The sequence below is a fragment of the Ursus americanus genome, chromosome 15, assembly GCF_024610735.1.
Source record: "Ursus americanus isolate L20-20 chromosome 15, mUrsAme1.1.p, whole genome shotgun sequence".
Taxonomy (NCBI): domain Eukaryota; kingdom Metazoa; phylum Chordata; class Mammalia; order Carnivora; family Ursidae; genus Ursus; species Ursus americanus.
In genome coordinates this window covers 35,616,580-35,638,740 of record NC_142141.1, presented here as the reverse complement: position 1 = coordinate 35,638,740, position 22,161 = coordinate 35,616,580, and the positions used below count along the sequence as shown (strand labels likewise).

Genomic DNA, 22,161 nt, shown 5'->3' with positions numbered 1-22,161 from the left:
AGTTTAAGGTATTTACACCTGGAAGGTGCTGGTCAGAAAGCCATAGGCATTCCTGAGGTTTCTGGAAGGGCAGAGGCACGGGTAACAACGCCACATCTACCCTGTTGGGAGCGTCGCATACACTATCCGGAATCCTCCCAACCCTTTGCAAAAAGAGGTCCTCAAGCCCCACCATTTTGAGCCGAGGAGACTGAGAGGTTGGCCGACTCCCTGGGGCGGGGTTGGGTGGGGGGTGCGGACTAGGTGGTGAAGGTGGCCGGGAGCCAGGCCCGCGCTGCCCGGGTAAGGGGGCAGCCACCTGGCCTCACTGGAAATCCCCCCCACCCCCCATCTGCCGCCACAGCAAAGGCAAGGAGCCACCGACGGAACAGAAGATTGGACTCCAGGCCCATTTGTGCAGGGTGTGTGCTGTTGGCGGCTGGTTCCCGGGCGATCTGGGATTGGGAGGGTGCGGGGTCTCGCTGCTCGCTGCTTCCGGCCCTGGCCTGGCCTCTGGAATCAGAGCCCGCCCCGCGCAAGGTGAGCGAGGGTGTGTGGGAGCACGTCCAGGGACAGGAAGCTGAGGCCTGGCTCCAGCCTTGGAAGGCTGTCTGCAGCGAAGACATGTTTCCATGGCAGTGAGAAAGCGCTGGGCCTGGGGAGACCGATTCCCTCTGAGCTGGGCCTCTGCTCGTCTCGCCTTTGGCAAGTTGCGGGGACGGAGGAGCGGCCGGTGCACTGCGCTCGCACTCCCCTAACACGGCTTCCTCCTCCCGGTTCTTACCGGAGTCCTCCTCAGAAGCTCTTCCTGCCTCTTTAATCTGAGGCGAATCACTCCGGGATAAAATCCACTCCAACTTAATCCAAATCAGTTCAAGACCGGTCTTGTTAAATCAACTTCGCTGGTTCCCAGAGACTGAATAAATACTCGTAATTCCATTTTTCTGTTAGTCACTCCAGGGGAAGGGTAATGGATCAAATTTATAGGCCATTCAAACCTAATTCTTACACAGCTCTTTTGTAAAGAACTTGAGTTTGTAAACTAACATTTTAGTGACGCTGAATACCATAAAGAACAAATTCATACAGCTCTCCTTTCCTTTCCCCTAATACTTCTACCATTCCTCTCCTTCTGACCTTTTCAAAGTTCCTGGGGTGGATGGTCTATACATTTTGGCTCCAGAATCCACCATCTGGGAAACAAATTATGCATGGACACCTCCCCAGAGGACAGATCATATGTATGTGCTTTTCTAGGCCTTAAATTTGAACATGTGCTTCACAACTAATTCCAGATTGGTCTACAGTTTCTTCAGGTTAAATTGTAGCCCATTCACATTTTAGTCCTGACTCTGGGTAAAGCACAGGCTCCACAGGACTGAAGACTTAATTTCTCCCCTTAAGAAATGCTACTTACGATCACTTCATACTTTAAAATTACTGAGGTTTTGCTGAATTAATGACTGTGTTTCCAAATTCAGGGACTTGAAATTAAACTGATTTTGTTATATTCCCAGAATCTCCAGAAATGTTTAGGTTGTCTTCAGAGGAAAAAAATTAAAAACCATACACTCACTCCTCCTGTTTGTGTTCCCTTTCTCGGTGGCTGTCTCTGTCAGATAGATAAAAATCTTAAAAAAAAAAAAAACCCACAAAATAAAAAACATACCTTCAGGACCAGTACTCATTTTTTGTTTTATGATGTTGGATTCCCACTTTTTGATTATTTCTATGCTAACTTCTCTGGGACACGGAATATAGATTTAGTAGAACATATGGAAGATTCTGTCAATGGCATACCAATGTATAAAAGTATTAAAAATTTAGTTAGAGCCCTGTGTGATTGCTTCATAAACCACCATAATTCTTATGAGAATTAACAGAAGTATTAACAATAACAAAGCAGAGGCTACTTTTTCCTAAGCGCTTAAAACAGGAGAAAAAACAACAGTAATGCCCAAATCCATCAGTGTAAGTTGTAAGAAAATATATTTATTTTTCCATGACAATACTATGATAAAATTGTTAAATACATGCATTTTAAAAACAAACATAACATCTTTAGAGTTAACAGCCAAGCATACTAGTTTTATGTTTAAGGTGTCTTAGTAATAGGTTACTTATATTCTATGTTCTTAATATAACCATGTTCTCCAAAAGATATGGAAACTAAATTCTGAAATTATATGATGATATAAACTGTTCAAATTTTCCATTCTAACAGCAACATAATCTCCAAATTTTCACAAGGCAGGAAATACTTCAGTTGTCATCTCTGTTAAGTGGAGTTGTTCTATTCCACATTAAACTCGGAATTCTGGGAATCAGACTGAATCACACCAATATACTGCAATCTATACTTTGCTTCCTCTATGTGTGTATTTAAAGGTTTCCTTATACGACGATTAAGCATCATTTTAGGTACAGAACATCACAAATGATAATTCGGGTTAAAAAAAAAAAGTCTGTAGTGGTAACTTTTCAAGAAACGAAAACGGGACCAGTTGTGGACGTGCAGTTTCTCCCTATCTTTCAGCTACATTGGCACACACCTGACCAAACAAAATTAGTAAACAGTTACTAGTATTTATAAAAAAAAACAAAACTGAAAATATTTAACATATAACAGCCCTTTTAAAAAGACACTCATTCTACAGACAACCTTATAAAAGACAAAAACTTCTGTCTGTTCACAGTATGTGTATTTTGTAAACAGTAATTCACTATAATGCAATTTTGAGAGTAAAAAAATGGCAATTTCCTAAACATGAAGACGACCTCTGGCTTGAGGCCAACTAGTGAGAGAGAAGAAACGGCAACACATTGCTTTGGGATAGTTGAGTATTTTTAAATGATTTTCAACCTTTGGACATGCTTGTAAGGTGGTACCATCTCAAATTTTGGATGTCTTTCTATCCAGGCCAATCTTTTTCAAGCAATTCTGAATTGAAATGTATTGAAGGAGAAGCCAGGCTCCTTTCTGAGAACATCATAGGAACGCACAGATGCCCAGGCGGCACAGAGTACCCGCCCTCCACAACGACGAACTGAGTAGGGGTTTCTTATTGTGTTTTGTCTTCAACTATTCATAACATAGTCACCTTTTCCCAAAACATTATGTCGGAAGGAAAAAATTAAATAGAAGGGTGTATCATAAATAACAGGAAAAAGTTTTGGAACCAAACTGGGGGCTGAATATTTGAAATTTTTTAACGAAAATCATTATTTAGTATTGTTTTCTATGATCAATTGCCAATAGACTAATGTTAAACCTAACAGCTAACTTGTCCATGTTTCAGTGAAAATTGTTATTACCACCTATAAATCTTTCTAATATAATGGAATGTTTAGGAGGAACAGTAAGTTCAGAAATTGAAAGTGACCCATTTTTAAAATGGAATAATTCTGAAGGGAAGTACATTTTAAATGTGTAAGGAAATTCAATACATTTAAATAAGCCATTCAACCAGGTATACCAAGTATTTTTGGCTTAAGGGCAGCGTAAGATCTATGTTGTTCGCTGTTTGGCTTTTTAAAGTTCTGAGTGGCTACTGCAAAGGAAATCTTAGAAAATATATGTAAATGTAACACAAATTAATTTCCTTATCAATGAAATACTCATTTCTCCCATCACGTCTCTAAGTTTTTAGGGCGTTCAGTTATAGCAATCAAAAAGTAATGTAAGTTATTACTGTTTTGTATTTGGTTAATATTCAATCAGTGATAGCTTACTTATTTGAGAGATTTTGAATTTATTGTTTCTATGGTTCTTCAGCTAGGCACTTGTAGATGAAAACATTCAGAAGGTTCCCCTCTTAAAACACTACTTTAAATTTTCATAAAAATGTTGCACAGAGTCTATCTTGCATAGGTAAATTCTGTCTACAACTTGGACACTTATAATCCAAAATATTAACATTCTTAATACAGGGAGAAACAAGCACTACTCATGGTTAAAAATAACAAACCTGTCATAACTCAGTATCATAATTGTAAGAATTTGAATATATTCTAGATAAAATCACATCCCGTGGAATTTGACCACACACAATAAAGCCTGACATATCAATTAACTGAATGCTGTTCTTAATCCTCCATACAGGCATTAAAAATAGCTCACTCGTATTATGACTGGCATGAATATGATCATGTAATAGTTAAGACAAAGCACAAACTGAAAATAAAAATCTCACCATTCTATCGAAAATAAGAGGTTTAAATATTAATAGCCCGGGTACATAATCAGACATAAACAGACCACCTTTACTCCAAGTGATTTCCAATGATATTCTAAGCTCATGTCTAAAGGAAGCATTTCCAGTAAGTTTAGAAAATCATTTTCTGTGAAAAATTTTCTTCTGGATATAAAAGGTAAGACGGGCAGGATACCATGGAATTTTGTTTCAGCGGGAAATACCAATTTAAAATAAATGCTCTGAAGAAGTAGTTTATCAAGAGAATGAAGGAGTCCTTCTATTAATAGTTAAGCTCACACACCAATGTCTTGTTGGTTTGCTGGAACAATGCTGGTTGGTACAAACGCATCCCAAGGTTTGTACCCATCAAACAAAAAGACGCTACAGAACCTCGCAATGAGGCAGGGAGAGGAGATCTAGCGAGGCTTCGCCCGAGTCTGTCCCAAGTTTTCGCTCGAACTGGAGCTACCCTGAGTAGATCTGAATCTTTCAGCCAATAGTCTTGGGTCTACACAGGCTAGATGCTGGTACAAACCACCCTTCGTGAAACCATTTAATGTACACATTCTGGAATGGGACTCAAGTCAATAAACAATCACTCGTTGAATTTCCACCATGTACCTAGTTGTTTAGTTGTTTTGAAATTAGCTAATGATCTCACAATGGACTTCTGGGATGCCTTTCCAGATAAGACTTTCCAGATAGACTTTCCAGATAAGAAAAAAGGGCATTTTATAAAAGGTATGCAAATTTTAAATGGTTCAAAACAGAAAACAGTAAAAATTGCTCTAGAGTAAATACAAAAAAAAAAAAAAAGTCTTATCAGATTATGTGCTTGAGCAGTCAAAAAATTTGAGATAACATTTTCTGCATTTTGCTATGTTAGGGAGTACTTTAATTTCAAAATGCCATAAAACTGATTTCAAATTCCTCTTGGAAGAAAACATTCCCTAGTCTCCTTCACTAACCTACATCTAATTATTCAAATGCAGAAAGGACTGTCATGTTTTTACATGGACTGTATGAGGACAAATTACAGGACTAATGATTTCCAACAAGAATACAAGTTGCCTGGAGCTTGAACAGTGAGACTTTTACCACAGTTTCTCAGCGCAATAGTACTCGATGTTCTAGATCCAGTCCTTCAGATCCATGAGCCGCGAAAAGTAATGCTGGTATGGAAAACGAGGCTGATCCTTTTGCCCTTAACCCTTCCCGTGAATGGCTGCTTCAGAGTCTAAGCTGTAGGAACACAGCATCTCTATCACCTAAGCACATGAACACACAACCATCCGGATACCCAGGGCCACAATCTCCAATCCAGGCTTCTACAGTTCCACACGCTGATGATTTCAACTGGATATGGGTACTGATCCATGCAGTACATAACGTACGAGCTCTATCTAGTGTCGAAATTCTAGCTAAGTCTTCTAAGAATATGTTTATACTACATACTGTTTATCTAGGAGGGCCACTCACAAGAGAAATGCAGTCATGATGACCACCAGAATCGCCATTCCTCACAAGGGAAGCTTGACCTGAAACTGGTTTGTAAGTGAACTGGCTTGTACGGGATAGGAAAATGTGTCCTAATATGGACGACTATTAAGCAGACATAGTGGGGCATAACTGAGTTCAGATTCTTAAGAGTTTTCTAACCAATGACTAGGCCTTAGTTGAGGAAAGAGGGATCTCCCAATTATTTTGCCTGTCAGGAAGGGCTGAAGGGAACACATCTAGCCCCCCCTTCCGACTAGCCTTTAGTTTCCCCTCCCCCAGGGAGAGGAGCTAAAACGGCTGGACAGAGCAGGACCAACGGCAAGACTGCTTTTCACACTTGAGCACGGTCCCGGCATTGACAAGCAGTGCACATCTCCCAGGGTCTCCAGTGCCACAAGCAACCGGATATGTGACAAAGGGCAGTGTCTTCTCTCCGTGTTAGGCTGCCGCACATGCCCAGGTAGGGCGGCGGGGGCGGGGCGGTAATGACTAAACGCATACATCATTAGTTCCGTTTCACTCCTGCTTTGGCTCAGCCCTAAACCACATACTTCGGGACACATGGCAGGTTATAAAGAGCTTGCCCAGTTAACAGTTGCTCCGCTTCCCATCCACCCCGCGATCACTGTGCACGGAACTCCAGCGCCAGGGGAGAGGTGGGCTGCACTCTGACCCTTCCTCGTGCAGGCAAAGCACCAGAGTCTTGGCGAGGGTGAAAGGACTCAAGAGCCCAGTGACATTCACTGTGAGCCAAGTAGATGAGTCATTATATAGGTTAGAAAGGGCACCGATCCAGATGGCCACAGCTGCAATGCACATATACTGATGGCAGAGATCCAGCAGTCGCTTCTGGCCTTTTCCCCGTTCTCAGTTTAGTGTAGCTCAGACCAACTTTCACCTTAGCCAACACTTATCCTAAAGAGATGAAGTACAGGATCCACTGGTTTTAATGGGGAACGAGGCAGGAGCTGGGGACAGGAGGGGGACGGAAAGGACAAGCTTCGGCAGGGAACACGGGCAGCCCCAGGTCTGAGTGTCCGGGGTGCAAGCTGAGGAGAGGAGCTCAAGAGGATAAATGAGAGCAGCAAACGGTCAGGGACGGCTCTGGCTGGAGACATCTTTCATGGCTGAAAATCTCTAGGAGCTATTACATGGTTTTAACATACACTAAATGCATACGTCGTTAGCTCTGTTTCATTCCATGTGTCCATATTTCATGAAGTTGAATTCTAGCAATTAAAATCAGGATTCACAGAGTACCCAAATGGATTTTGCCCCTTGTCACCCTGTGGCTTTTTTCCATGACATGGTTTTTACAAAGAAACATGAGGACCTAGAAAAAAAAATCCATTATAATCACAGAACCTCAGATGATTAAAAAAAGAAAAAACAAAACAAAACAAAACCAGGCACATCTCGATGTATTCGGATATTTCAATTTTTCTGGTACTTTGCCTTAACTATCAAAAGACAAAATATATAGATGACCTGGGGGTAGGGGAAATGTAAGATACGCTTTTTAGTTTTTCACTCCGCTTTTCCAAAAACCACATTCATTCTAGACATCACGTAGGCCGGGCAGACGAGGCTGTGAAGACACCCACGGAGTCTCACAGACTTTGTGCGGAACAGCCCTTGAGGAACTGTTCCCATAGGAAGCATTGTCTTTTTAGTTTTAGATTTAAAAATTTGAGGACTGGATCAAATAGTCTAGACTGACGATCATCTCACAAGGAGAAGCTGCCAAAATGCCTGATCAGGAGGAACCTTCGCTATGAGGTGTCAAAGATCACCACTGCCCAGGGGACCGGGGCTCTGCGACATGGCGCTCTCGGGGGGCCCTGCAGCCACTCAGAACTGCACACAGAGGGAATGCAGTGAGTTCAGATAGTCAATCACTGCACTTCTAGGTTTATCGGTAATATTGGATTTGCTCCTGTCTTTATAAAACTGACACTGTGTCACACACACAAAAAAAAACAGATTTAAAAAAAAAAAAAACCCAAAACTCAGATCTCCAGTCTTACAAATTTCGGTTTTAAATATCAGGGTAACCAACGGCAATAGGGAAGTTTGCATGCAAGCTACAGAGTAAGGGAAAGGTTTGCAAAACCTCCTAAAGCCAGACATGATCCTAATTTGGGCTGGTCAGTGTCACGCTCATTTTCAAAGTTTGTACCCCTGAGAAAACTGTTTGATAACCATTATACAGTAGGCACAGAAATCAGCATACTTTATCAAACAAAACACTAAATAGCTGTCACTACATCAGAAATTATATTAATTTTTTGTAAGTGCTGTGGATAGAGGAGACTAATGTTGAAAGTTTTGAAATCTGTGCTTGGTTTTCATCTCGAATGGAGCAAGTGTCAGGCAAACAAACATCATGTTAGTTCGACATTTTTCTCCCGCGCCTGTAAGTTGGCTTGCAATTCCATAAAGTATCCGTACAAGAAAACCATTAGCAGAACAGAACACGTGCCTGGGGATTCGTTTTGCATGGACGGACCGGACAGTATTAGCCATGAAGTGCTTCCCGAAGGTAGAGCACGAGAGAATTCTTTGGCTCCAATCACAGATCGCTTCCAAACTTGAGTTGCATGGACTGAATTTCTGAGTTCTCTGCTTGGGCTGTGAGACTACATTAAAAGCACATGAACACTTGGGAGTGTGACTTGCGCGCAGTGAGGTCCCCCTTGCTAACAATACTTCACAGGATCCCTCCAAGATGCCCAGTGCTGGCCCGGGAACGCCAGGACGGAGAGCTTGCTGAGATGGCAGACTGAAGTGACACGGTGACTGTTAGTCGTTGGGTTTGTTCTGAAAGAAGTTTGTAAAGGACCACCCGCCCCCATTCGATTTCGGAGAGTCTTCATCTTTAGGAGGAATCAAAAATTGTCGGGAGTTAATGGAGCAGGGGCTTCCGAAAGAGACAATTTCACTGTTGCTGTCTGTGGATCGGGGAGAGTCTGGAGATACTAAGTTCCAAGTAGTTACATCTGCCTGAGGTCTGTAGCCTGCACTTTTATCGAAGTCGTCCTCTGCGGCGAGGTCTTCCACGGCAGCAGGGACGGGCAGGTGCATTTGTGGCTTATAGCCGGCGCCCCCCACAGGGTCGTTTTCTTGTTCCTCCTCTGGTTTCGCCTGAGGCTGGTACATAGACTGGATATCAATGTAAACGACCTGAGAGGTCCCTCCGGCCTCATCCGCGCCCGGGTTCGGCGTTTCCTCCTCAATGACAGGGGGGCAGTAGGACACGACCACGTGGTTCTCGGGTTCTGCATCAGAGCTTTCTTCTGGGCGCTCGGCTACGGGAGAGATTATTTCTGTGTCTTCTATTTTCGGAAGTGCTGAGCGAGTTTCCAGAACCTCAACATTATTTGGGGTACAAGGATTCATTTCCAATGTCTTGAGAGCACTGTTCCCCTAGAAACAAATTATAAAGCAATCATTAAGAAGAGCGCTAACAGCTGCCACAATGCCCTTCCCACAAAAAGCGGCATTATCTGACGTAGTTTTCGCACAGCTACTTATTAAAATGTGCCTCTACTGTTCTGTAGTGCGCAGTAGAACACAGTTACTTTGTCACATATCGATACGTCCCCGGCTATCAACAGCAGTGGAAAAGAGAGCATAGTAAAAACACGCTAAGGTTCATCAGTGCAGCAGTTCAGCACATGTTAAAGATGCTCTTTGCTCAGTACATTCCCGCTGGATGATAGTCGCATGTTAAAAACTTCTCACAAAAGACTAAAAAAAAAGGAAGCCAGTACTAAAAGATAAACATAAGAAAGGAAGGGATTACCTCACAGACACTCTTTTGAAACTGTAGAGCTTTACAGTTTTCTGGATTTGGAATATCAGGGTAGAAGGTTTCTTTAATCCTTTAAATAAAGATGATTAAGTACATTTAATATATATGATTACCAATCAGACAACAAACAAGTTAGCAAATCACTGGGCTTATTCTGACACTTAACAGGATGCCTCGGTGAACGTCTGAGACAACAATGCCAGATCATTTCTCGTGTGACCATTCACTAAGCTCCTGTACAACCCACTCAGAGGCTCCTATCTGGAAACTACAGCAGTACTTCTATTTCTAGAACAGCTTATGAATCCTATGAAAACGGAAAGCAAAGGATTCAAATGGTGACTGTGCTCTCAGGTCAGAAGTACCACAGAGGCACTGCTCGTCTAACTGAATGTCCACAGTGCGGACGGGACCACGCAGGTCCGGCACTTCGGGAGCGTATTTGCATTATCTCCACGGCTCCTAACGGGGTCTGGACTCTAAGGGGAAAACCAGAGCTCATTTTTCATGAGCAAAACTGAAATGCAAACAAAAAGGAGATTTGCTCAGTGCCATGTCATATGTACAGCTGTTAAAAAGTTTAGTATTTGAAATTCCTGCAGAAAAAAAAAAACTTTGTTAATCTAAGTCTGAAATGCCCTAGCATTTTTTTTAACCTTTTGTATTAAAATCATTTTTAAAATGTGATTTTTGGTAATGAGAATATGGTCACCAAAACAGGGTATTCTATGGTTCTAAACTATTATTACGTTAACTCATAAGCCAGGATTACTAGAATACATTCTCCTCTTTGGTGTAAAGGAGGGCATTTTTAATGCCAGTGAGGGCCATCTATGCGTGAACACTGCCGTCTGCCCCAAGCCCGGCCCAGGACAGCTCCTGGCAGCTGACCGTGAGGTATTCTCTCCCACTGAGTCCCGGCTCACCACCTCCCCTCAGGACCTCACCTGACCTCCTGCCTCTCTAGCTTCACTCAGACACACAGTTCTTCTCACTGTCTCTTGATGACCAAGCTCGTTCCAATTCCTGGGCCCTCACAGGAGCTATTCTCTCTCCCTGGAACACTCCGTCTCCTCTCCTCACCTGGTGGGACTCTGCTCAAACGGAGCTCCCACAGGGAAGACGTGGTCAACCACCTCAGTGACACGGTTCCCCTGTTACTCCCCTCATGGTGCCCAGTGACCTTCCGGGTACACACACTTTGTAAGCACGTATTTACTGATGACTACGGGTTTAATGTCCACCTTTCCCCACTATGCTCTACGTCTACAAGGATCACTCTTCACGCGGGAGGAGGCATTCATATTTGCTAAATAAATGAATAAATGACAATATTTTCTAAATAGGTCATCAGGACAAGTGTGATCCTCATCATTAATCTGGCATATAGCTATTGCCCTATTTATGCCTGTAAGTATTTTTAGTACATCTATTATTTTAAATCATTAATACAGCAGGAAAAAATTTAACTTTTACTTCATTACTTTAAAAACCTTTCAATAATTCTTAATATTAAGACCAATATTAATTCAGACTAAGCCAACATTTTTTGTCAACTAGTTTCAACCAAGTACTTATTTCTTCACTCATGAACTGAACAGTCATGCTCTTCAGAACACAACAGGAAGAGGAAACGCGGGTACCATTACCATTCTCGTTTCCGATAGCAAAGGATACTCGTTACCACTCCCACAATGACAGCCACCGCCACTGGGATGAGAATGGCAATAATTAATCCCACAGCTGCAAAAAGAGAATATTGGATATATTCAAATCACTATTTTAAGCAGCACGTACACTGTAAATTCATATTAGAAGATGCTTAAGTTGACAGATTAAAGAAAAAAAAATCCTAACTGCTCCAGGGACACTGAAAAACTATTAAAATATGACCTTCAAGCATTTTAATAATTTTTACACTAATACTTAAATTCTTTAGAACCGGGCTGAGCGCTACTGACAGGTGAGACCGGGTTCTTCTTCCTTGTGTGCGGGGCTACCCTGCGCACTGCAGGAAGGTTGGCAGCATCCCTGGGCTTCTACCCACCCAGTAGCGCCCCACAGTTCTGAGATCCAAAACTGTCACCAGCCATTGCCAAGCATCCCCTAGGAGGCAGAACCTCCCCCAGCCGAGAACCATCTCCTCGTGGTGCTTTTTTTAAGAGTGTGTGTGAAGTCCAACTTGGGGCTAGACAATATGCCACGATCCAACTCAAGCTCTTCACTGCGGACAGTCAAGCCCATCTTCCCGACTCTCCATCTCAAATTTGTGAATGCCGGGGTTTACAGTTTTTTAAAGGATATTTCTTTCACTCCTCCCTCAATATGTTAAAAATCACATTTAGAATAGGGCAAAAAAACGTTCAAGTGGGGAGCACCCGGGTGGCTCAGTCAGATGAGGGTCCGACTCTTGATTTCGGCTCAGGTCATGATCTCGGGGTTGTGAGATCGAGCCCCACATCGGGCTCCCAGCTCAGTGGGGAGTCTGCTTGAGATTCTTTCTTTCCCTCTCCCTCTGCCCCTCCCCCTACACACCTGCTCTCTCAAATAAATAAAATCTTTAAAAAAAAAAAGTTAAAGTGGGTCAGCTTTATATAGATTCAACATGAACATAGAACTCCGGACTTAAGATGTATCCTTCATGCATAAATTTCTTAAGTACTCTTAGGAAATAGCTTCAAATAACTGACAGGAATAAACATGAAGTCGTCCCGTGGCCTTCTCACACTGCTGGCCACCCGCTATAAACATGCAACACATGAAAGTTTAAAAAAGGGGATTCCTACATAAACAAAACTTGCTAAAACCTTATGCGTTGAAGTACAGAAAGAACCCCAACGGCAGTAACAGACTTACAATTTTCCTTCGTCACCACAAACATGCTCTTCTCCGGGCCCATGCCGCCATCTGTATAGGCTCGCAAGACCAGGTGGTAACTTGTTTTACCCTGAAGAGCAGCAATTCTCAGTGTCTTCTGGGACAGGTCAGTAATATTCTTAACCTTTATGTCAGACCGACCTATTTTTCAAGGGAAGATTACTATTACCCATCTCTACACCATTTTTTAAAGACCTAGTTATTCACCCCTGTTCCACTCACACCACTCTCAAGTGAGAGGTTGCTGGCCACCCTCAAGGCCGGGGCCTCTGGAGTCAGCCAGACCCATGTTCAAGTCCCATCTCTGCCAGTTAGTAGCCACGTGGTCTGGCCGTAATATTGAAATTACTCTGAACTTGAGTTTCTCTAAGCGTGAAACAGACGATCATGCTTACCTCCCCGGGCTGTGTGACGTTTTCATACATTCTCTAGAATAATCCTGGCATGTGGCAGATAATCAGTAAAAGTCCCTTCTCTTCCCCAGGGCATGTGGGCGCAGCACCCCCCGCTGGGGCAGGGTCGCCGTAACTAGGGCCCGTCCTGCCTGAGCGGAGTGAGACCCGAGGGAGAAGAGCGCACCTCGCTACATGCTCGCTCCGAGCAGCTGGGCAAGAGAGGCAGCGCGCCGGAGTTCTCGAATGAGCCGCTAGCCAGGAAGCCTTTGAATCATTTCAAAAGAAGTACGAAGAATTGTTTAAACTATTGTTTTAAAGTCTTAATCAAAATAATGGAAGACGGTAGTTGGAGAAACTGAACAGTACCAAGCGGCCAACACAGAGCAGTAGCTCCCTGCTCGCACCTGCCCTGCCAACCACGTGGTCTGTTCTCGGGGTATTTACTTCCGTTTTCTGAAAGAAACACTGGCAGTGCCAGGGTTTAAACCTTTCAGACGTTATGTATGCATGGCCTACGGAGAAGGGGAAGCTTTGGTTCTCGGCACCCCCTCTCCCTCCCATCCCACATCACTCACACAGACATACCGCAGCGTTTGGGAAATTCAGTGTCGATGTTACCGTGATCATGTAAGTATGGATCCCTGCTCATGTTTCCCTTCTTATTTTTCTGCTGTTTTAATGACGTTTTTCCCTCATTTCCTTGATGTACCAATTCCTAATTCCTCCCACATCCTCCTGTGAATATTCAATGCCATTTTCCACACGGCCCGACGCAACAACATCCCAGTGCCCTGACTGGCCGCCCATCCGCAGCCCACGTCCCCTCAGGGCTCCCTCCCCAGGTATCTGCTCTAGACAGAGGCCTTCCCAGCTCCCGCCCTCCTGGACCGCCCTGTCCCACCTGCTTCCTCAGGCTGACCCACCATTCTAGAACCACCACCTGCGAAGGGGACTCAGGGAAGGAAGTATCTGCAGCTCTAGAGTCTGAAAATGCCTTCATTCTGCTCTCACAATGGCTGCCACTGACCTAGCACAGACTTTTAGGTTGAAAAGGATTTTCGCTCAGTGTCTTGGAGACATAGCTGTGCTATCTTCCAGCATCTGCTGTGTTGAGAAGTCCAAGGCCCCTTTCATTCCTGCGGCCGTGCACCTGAGCGACTTTTCTGTTTCTGGGACTTATTCTTTATGTATCAGGTGCTCGGGAAATTCATGACAACCTACCTTGTAGATTTTTTTTCTATTTATCTTACTGCGTACTAAATGGGTGCTTTTACTGTGTATCCTGGTCTTTTTTTGGGAAGTATTCCTACACTCATTCTTTGGTAATTCCCTTCCATTCCCCCCACCCCTCAACAGAACTCCCGTGAAGCATGACAGCACAGGTCTCCCTGTACTCCAACTTCCTCATCTTTTTACTTCAAGTTTTCTCCTCTGCATTTGTCTATTTTGGGGAAGAATTTCTGTATCTCCCATTTAATTTCCCTATCTTCTATTTAATTCTTTAAAATTTTCTTTGATCACATTTTTAATTTTGATGAGTTCTTACCTATCTTCTGTTCTTTTTTTAATAACATCAGGTCCTTTCAATAAATACAGTGTATCTCAACTATGCGAGGATAGTTTTGTTTCCTGTTTTAAATTTGTTTCCCTACACTGAATCTGTTCTCTGTAATTTCTTCTGGTTTCTGTTCCCCCTTTCTCAACCATCTGGTTATCCCTGGCTGCTAGTCACAGTTAAGAGTGAGCCACTGGAAGGTCACCAGGAATGGGTGGAGCTTAGTGGTTGGTGGCCTTCTCTTACCACCAGTGGGGCAATGACCATGTCAATTTCTGGCCTTTCACTGGGATAGCCCCCTAATATCAGCACCTTTTGTGTCTTTCCTCAGGAACCATTTCCTTTTTCCAAAGAAAGATCCTCTAATCTCGTCTAGGGAAATAGTCCTAGGTGAAGATGTCCTATTAGTTTCCTATTAGAGGAAGGCAGAGCAGGGAAGGTCACACTGTTCACTAGGTGTCCCCCTCTTTGGAGGCCCTCTGGTTCAGTTTCTCCAAAGAATAAACCCCTTGTCTTCAGGCAGGAGAGTGGGCATTCATATTAGCTGCATGAAGTCAGTGTAGGACTTGGGGGTTCTCACTGTTCCTCACAGACTTCCAGTGAGCCCTCACTGTTCAGCCCATACCCATCCTAACCACCTGCCTCCAATCCTGGCCCAGAGGCTGAGTCAATTATTTCCCACTGAAGCCTGAATGTCCACCTGAATTCACCATCCTCCATCCTCCAGGTCATCTGTCCCACTCCCATCAGCCCCAAAAATGTCCAAATTTGGTATTCTGTTGCCTGTCTGGTTCTCTTTGTTTTTGTGGCTTTATGCTTTTTTTTGTCTTCTTTAACTTTAGAGACCAATCCACCATGTCTAAATGGAAAGATCTAGATGCTTGAATTTTAACTTGTACAAGTGTAAAATTTCTGAACGTTTGAGAAAAATTTCACTAGACTCTGGATATTTGTAGAACTTTATATGTAGGGTTCTTCTCATTCACAGGCCACTGCGAAGGTTCAGGAAACGCAGACCTTAGTAGTGTAGGGGAGGCGCACATCTAATGCGGCTGCCCTGGGAAGTGCCTGAGCTAATGCCCGGCCGGCATCTCCATGGGCACTGCTGTTCTCCACTTGTTGGACAGGCATTAAATAACTAAAATGGCTTTTTTCTGAGGAGAGGTCATTAAGGGAAATGAGAGCTCTCAAACTGAAAAGATGATATGCTTGTGTTATGTGGCTATGAATAGGAAACATCTGACACCCAACAGAAATATAGTTTAGGGAGAAGCCAGAAGTCTGCATAAACATTTCTGTATATTTGAAAATTCTCAATGGTCTTTGGACATACGCTCACCGAATGGCACGGACTGACTGTACTTTTAAAGATCTAACGGATGCACATGTCCCTAGTCAAGTCTGTTAAGCTCGCCAGCTCACCAAGGCCACGGCGAACAGTGTGGACGGCTCTTTGTCAGGTAACTGCAGAGACTCCGGAGCCCTTCTTTGGGTTCCTGAGCTTTTCTCCTCCATTATTAGAATTACAGAAAGACTTTTTTTTAATAACCTTTGTAAGATGCTATGTTATGCATCATACAAGATTGCTAGCAGATGGTCTCTGTCCTACGGGGCTTATATCATCAAAGTCTAAAGAATAAATGAAAGATGGTACATGTCGTTTATCACATACTAAAATCCTAAAATTCTCATATTCATACATTTTCATTTACCTATTTCTCGGTTTTGGAAACCAGTATTACATTACTCAATAGCACTTCATTTTCGTTTTTGTTTTTAATTTTTATTTATTTATTTTTGTGTGGTTAATGAGAACGTCTAGGATTTTAAATACTATTCTCACTGCAGTAAGTGACTTACCAGATTCCAAACCCCTTATTTTAGATGTGTCTCTCTCTCCTTTTTCAAAGTAAAATAAATATCCTCTTAAAAAGCCTCTGAGCTCCTCCACAGGAATATCTTCCCATTTCACTAATATCGAATCTGCAGATGTATCCTCCACAGTAAAATTTGGCGCAACGATCGGAGCTGTGAAAGCAAAACGTCCACAGCTGAAGGCGAGTTCACGGATACAGAGTAAGACATCAACACTGAATGGGAGTTCTAGCCTCAAAAATCACTGAATCTGGAATTAGAACTTTACTCTCTATTTGGTCACACGGTGAGAGATACCATCACAGGCGCTGCTCCTGTGAAGCTTGCACGCTAACGACTAGAGACACCGGGGCGTCTCACAACATCGCACCGGGGAAGCCTGGCTGCAGCCTCGGCAGGCGGCCCCCCACGTGGAACTGTGCTCCCCTCGGGACACGGTCTTGAAGTTCATGGTTTTACTAAACATGTTTAAGTGCAAATTAAGTCTTTCTGACAAAGTGAAGACTTTGTTTTCTCAGTGACAACAGCAAAATTGTCAAATATAAACATCAAAGAAATGAAGATTAAGTAATCACAAGTAATTTTAAATTTATCATACAAATTACTTTTCCCTCCTTGAACTGAACATCTCAATTCAGTCTATTTTTAGAATTCAATCTTGCAACTGCTATTGATTTCTAAATTCTCATGGTACCTTGGACTCTAAGAAAACCGACCCATTTAACTTACCCAGTTCTTCTATATATCCAATTATAGAACGTAATAACTGATATCCTTGATTTCTGCAGCCATACAGAAAAAAACTGTATCTTACACCCGGTCGAAACTGATCTACGGGATGAAACAATGAACTTTCGTAAGTACGCATTACTATGAACGTCTATTTTAGAAATACCAAACTGATAACCACTTATTCTGACATTTCCAAAGCTCATTTTAAACCTGGAGCAAGCTAGTGGGTGGGACTCGTCTTCAGCGCTTGGTGCTGAGACGAGTAAGCGAGGAGCACTGGCTCCTGGGAGAGAGTTAGCAGCAGCTGCTCGTTCTCCTGAGCTTCACCTCAACGTGAGGAGAACCAGGACAGAGGAACGACCTCGAGGAGCAACACTACCGAGGCCGCAGGTTCCAGAATTCCCAAGGGCAGAGGCACGAAACACTATCAGCTACCCAGAGGGAACAACGATGGTGGAAAGAGGGCTGGAATATCCAGGACCAGGCCGGCGTAGCCTGCAGGTTACTACAAACTCCTCACGGCTGAACTTTAGGCTGCTCCTATCAAAAGCAGCTCCTTAGAAGACTCCTGGCTTGTCAACAGTCAGGCACTGGGAACTGTCACTCCCCGCCCCCACCCTGCCCCCTGCCACACGGGTGCCCCCTGGCCTACATCACTGGTGACGGGAGCAAGGCCTTTGTTCTCGGAACTGCCCAGTAACCTACGCTTAGGCAACAATGGCAAAGGACGAAGGGTGAGACAACAGTGCTCAGGGCTTCGTGGTCTTTTTTTTTTTTTTTTTAAGATTTTATTTATTTATCTGACAGAGAGACAGAGAGAGCATAAGCAGGGGGAGCGGCAGAGGGAGAGGGAGAAGCAGGTTCCCCGCTGAGCAGGGAGCCTGATGTGGGGCTCGATCCCAGAACCCTGGGATCAGGACCGGAGCTGAAGGCAGACGCTTAACTGACTGAGCCACCCAGGTGCCCCTTCGTGGTCTTCTTTCTTCAGGAGCATTCCTCCATGTTGTTGCAATTACTACAGCAGAAGACAGAACCCTTTCACATGCACACTGCTACAAAGCACTTTCCAGAAAGGTCAAACCACTTCACACCCACCCCAGTGGTAAGGGGGAAATGATCACTCATTATACCCGGTCACACTGTGTACTGCTCTTTTAAAAATATTTTTTAACAACTTGCACTGAGAGGCATGAGTTCATCTTACCAGATTCTATTACAGTTTCAGTGCTGTTTGAAGGGACTTTTTTCCAGTCCATAAGGCAGGGTTCAGACCGAGATGAGTTACACCATTTAATAACATAGTCACAGGTCATATTGGGATCGTAATTCCAAGTGAGGAGAATTCCATTTCCCATTCCGACAGCCTCCTCTACTTTGAGATCATCTTCAACAAGGAAAAAAGTACATGTTACTTGTATTAAAAACAGTAATAAAAGGTAAATCTCATGAAAATGGGCAGAAGTTAAATTGCTTCACCGGACAGAAATTTTAAGAGTGCTCAAACTAGATAAACCTCCAGCAAAGTTTAGAAGTGTTGCTCTTTACAAAAGTGTTACTTTTGTTATAAAAAGGTAATTACCTGTATATACAGATAAACTCAGAAGCTGGAAAAAGTAATGAAAGGGCACCTAGGACAGGTGGGGACGCAGCAGCAGGTCGGGGTGTGAAGGTCAGGGCCAGGCGGGACAGGGCGGAGGGCACACGGGCACTGGAGGGGGGTAGCAGCGCAGGCGGCAGGCAGGTGAAGAGCACGAGTGGACAGTCCCAATCTTGCCTCTCCTCGCCCACGACAGATGTGAGCTCCATGAGAGCAGACAGGGACCTATGCCTGTAACCCCAGCCCCAGGGCCAGACCTACAGAGTAGGAGCATGATAACGTGTGGTGAACAAGGAGATGGACCAGCCCTCTCTTCCTCTTAAGCCTATGGGTGGGCAGAAGGGGCTTCTGGAGACAGGCAGAGGAATGGACAAATTGGTTGACACAGAGGGACCAAAAGCTGTGGGATGGAAAGGCCAGTGCGCGCACAGGGAGGGCAAAGCCTACACAGGATAGAGGGGTGAGGTGCAGAGGTTGGCGGGAAGGGGGCTGTGCCGAGCTTCTGTTTCCTGCCAGATCTCGGCCTAGGGATGACGGGGGCCCAGGGCTGGGGGTGAGGACTGGGTAGGTTAGGCCCAAAGGGAGAGGGAATGTCCCACAGTAACAGGAGAAAAGTTATTTCCATAACCGAATTCTATACAAGGGTTTTTAGTAAAAAGCCACAGAAAGGTTTTTTGAAAAAAAAAAAATTATATTCATAAAGCAATTACTACCTAACACAAGACAATAATTTGGCTTAGAACTCAGGAGACCTTGGACGTAAGAGTGTTTGGGCTCAATGTAATTAAAACCCCACAGCATGAACCCGCTCTGAGGCCGCAGGGCCTCCCTCTCAGGAAATCCTCAAGGAACAATGCTTTCTTCTGAGGCTTCCGTAACTCTCTAGGAGCTGATGCTAGACCATTGTTAGTTCTGTAAATTACTACCTTCTGAAGGCCACATGGAAAAGGCAGGAATACAGCTGAATGAAAAGACAACATAGCTATTGCCTATCATTATAAAGCAACAAAATGCAGAATATGAATCAGAAGGCTATCTTCTTAAGGGTGTTCTCTCTTCTCCTCTCCCTCCTTTTCTTTCTGCCGTCACACCTCTGCCTGACGACCGCTCCCCTCTGATGCATGCTGCTCTCGGGGCTGGGTTCCATGTGTCTGAAATGTGTGGTGCTTTCCCTCGTCCTTCCTCCTAATTCCCCTACAGTCGACTGCAACAAAGCCAAGAACCAGCTAAGCAACAAGCAGTAAGAAACGGCCTCAATCAAGGGTTGAAAAGATACTTGGAGGACCCTAACTGGACCAACCAACTTTTCTTCCTTTAGGAGCGGGTGGTCATAGACAGGCGCTCCCATATTGGGGCAGGATGGCAAAGGAGGTGGGGGGAGCAGGGAATGACCTGGAAGAGGAATGAACTGAGAAAAGAGGCAGAAGTGGCTACAGGTGAAATATTATGGATTACTGCTAATCCGTAACATTTAAAGAAAGGCACTACATTATCTTGAAAATTGCACCACCGTGACTTTTTAAAGCTTATACTGAAGATCTAATTTAGACTTCAAGAAGAATTTCTTATCAATAAAGGATTCCTATTAATAAAGAATATCTTATCAACAAAACTGCCATTAAAAATACGTATTTTTTTTTCCTGCCTGACAGTCTGTAAAAAAGCCCGCTGATAGAGCATCAGCTCCCGCGGTCGTGGGAGAGATGTATGGAAACGGTCCTTAAATGAAGGGCTGAAGCATTTCTTGCTCCGAGCACTGTTCGCGCCACAGCTCTGCAGCGTCATGCACTGAAGTAACCGGGCGCACACCCTTTTATCCACCAGCGCAGGGGTTCGGAGTCCTCACTGGTGACTAGCGACTGCTGTCGCGCGATGAATTCTGGACATTAATCGGTTTGTGCCTCTTTACGGACCAGCAGCAGCAGGGGATATGAGAAGAGAGTTCACCTTGCAAAAGTGCGCGAACACCTTTAAAATGTTTCGCTTTAACCTCCTGTTCTTATATCCCACGTTACCTTAAGGACTCACCGTTTGGGATCTCCATACTAGCTATCTTAGAAGGCGGCGACGAGCCGACGGAATTTTTTGCCACCACACTGATGATGTAGTCGTTTTTATCAAGTTGTAGTTCTGCCTTGTGTTGGGGATCAGGGATCTCAGAAAGGGACTGTGTCTCCTCATCGAGTGAACATGATACATTATAGGAAAGTATTTTCCCATTTGCTTCATTAATGGGTAAAGGCTATGAGAAACAGAAAAAGAAATTCTGTCAAGAAACCGGCAAAACCGGCCGGGGGATGAGGCGAGACCATCAAGTCTAAACCAGGCACCGCTCAATCATGACAAGGTAACATCAGAATCGAGGGAGTTGTTAACAATGTCAAACACAGACTTAAAGGCACTGAGGCCAGGAGAAATCAGGGAAGTCAGCTGAAGAAAGACTGTACTTACCGTAAGCAAAGAGCACACAGCAATTTAAAAATTAGGTAAATACAAACCAGCCTTCAGCCTCACATTTTTCAGAAGCAAAGAAAAAAGTAACAGGAACGACTGCTCTACCAAACAAAACATAAAAAATTACGGCACCGGGGTGCCTGGCTGGCTCAGCGGAACATGTGACTCTTGATCTCAGGGTCATGAGTGTGAGCCCCATACTGGTAGAGAACACTTAAATAAATAAAACTTAAAAAAAATATGGCATCATAGTTTTAAAAAAATATTTATTATTTTTTCAAAATAGTACATGCCCATTACCAGAAAATTTGGAAATGATACAAAAAAAAAACAAAAAAAACCAAAATTGTAAAATGCTCCCTTATTTCCATCTCTTAGATACTCTTACGTTTTGGTATTTTCTTCAAGTTGTTTTTCTAGGATGTAGTTTTTTTTTTTATTTAAACTGTTTTAATCACAATTGTATCTTTTTTTCACCTTTCTATTACATACTTGCCCATAATATATACACTTTAATGGCTTTAGATTTTATGTAGTACTTTTACTAGTTTACTTGAATATTCCTTAAATAAATGAAATTTAAGTTGTTTCCAACTTTTCACCATACTAAAATAATACTTCAGTGCACCTTTTCGTGCCACTTTTTTCTTTTTCATAGTTAGGATTAATTCTTTAATGTGGATTTCCAAAGCAGACTTACTGGATATAAGGAAACATTCAAACTTTATTTCAAGACTACTGTTCCAATTTATACGACAATGCACGGGACCCTCTGACCTGCACTGACCTTGATATTAATACTGTGCTGAAAACACTGCTCCGTAACAGTGACTCTCTGACGGCCTGTTCTATTATCCTCCTAAGGCTTCATTTGATGCTGCTGACCGCTCACTCCTTCACAGAACTCCCATCCTTGGCTTCCGCTTTACCATTTTCTTCTGGTCTTCCCGTCCTCTATCTCACCTTCCCACTCTTCTCTGCTGGATCCTCCTCCTTGCTGATCCTTTATACGCTGCTATCAACTAGGGGTCTGTCCTTGGCCTTTTTCCATCCTGCATGCTCTCCCTGAGTGATCCCGTGTTACCTGCTACTCAAAGCTATGTATTTAGCTCTGACTTCTCCCCTGTATTCCGGAGCCTCACATCAAACCACCATCTATCTATTAGACTCTACTTGGATATCCCAGT

The 22,161-nt window shown here is 43.6% G+C and overlaps 1 protein-coding gene across 3 annotated transcripts in view; it reads right to left on the bottom strand.

The window, feature by feature from the left end:
- Positions 1-1,951: 1,951 nt before the first annotated feature.
- The window catches only part of LIFR (LIF receptor subunit alpha), a 74,481-nt gene continuing 54,271 nt past the window's right edge, over positions 1,952-22,161 (bottom strand). For 2 of the 3 annotated variants that reach the window (XM_045787300.2, XM_045787301.2), the window contains exons 13-20: positions 20,549-20,762; positions 18,128-18,307; positions 16,921-17,022; positions 16,177-16,344; positions 12,346-12,507; positions 11,139-11,232; positions 9,481-9,559; positions 1,952-9,101 (exon numbers count right to left, since the gene is read on the bottom strand). In XM_045787300.2, coding sequence (XP_045643256.1) covers positions 8,478-9,101; positions 9,481-9,559; positions 11,139-11,232; positions 12,346-12,507; positions 16,177-16,344; positions 16,921-17,022; positions 18,128-18,307; positions 20,549-20,762 — 1,623 coding nt within the window. In that variant the 3' untranslated portion in view covers positions 1,952-8,477. The remainder of the gene's footprint in view (positions 9,102-9,480; positions 9,560-11,138; positions 11,233-12,345; positions 12,508-16,176; positions 16,345-16,920; positions 17,023-18,127; positions 18,308-20,548; positions 20,763-22,161) is intronic. The other variant, XM_045787302.2, reaches the window with a different exon arrangement.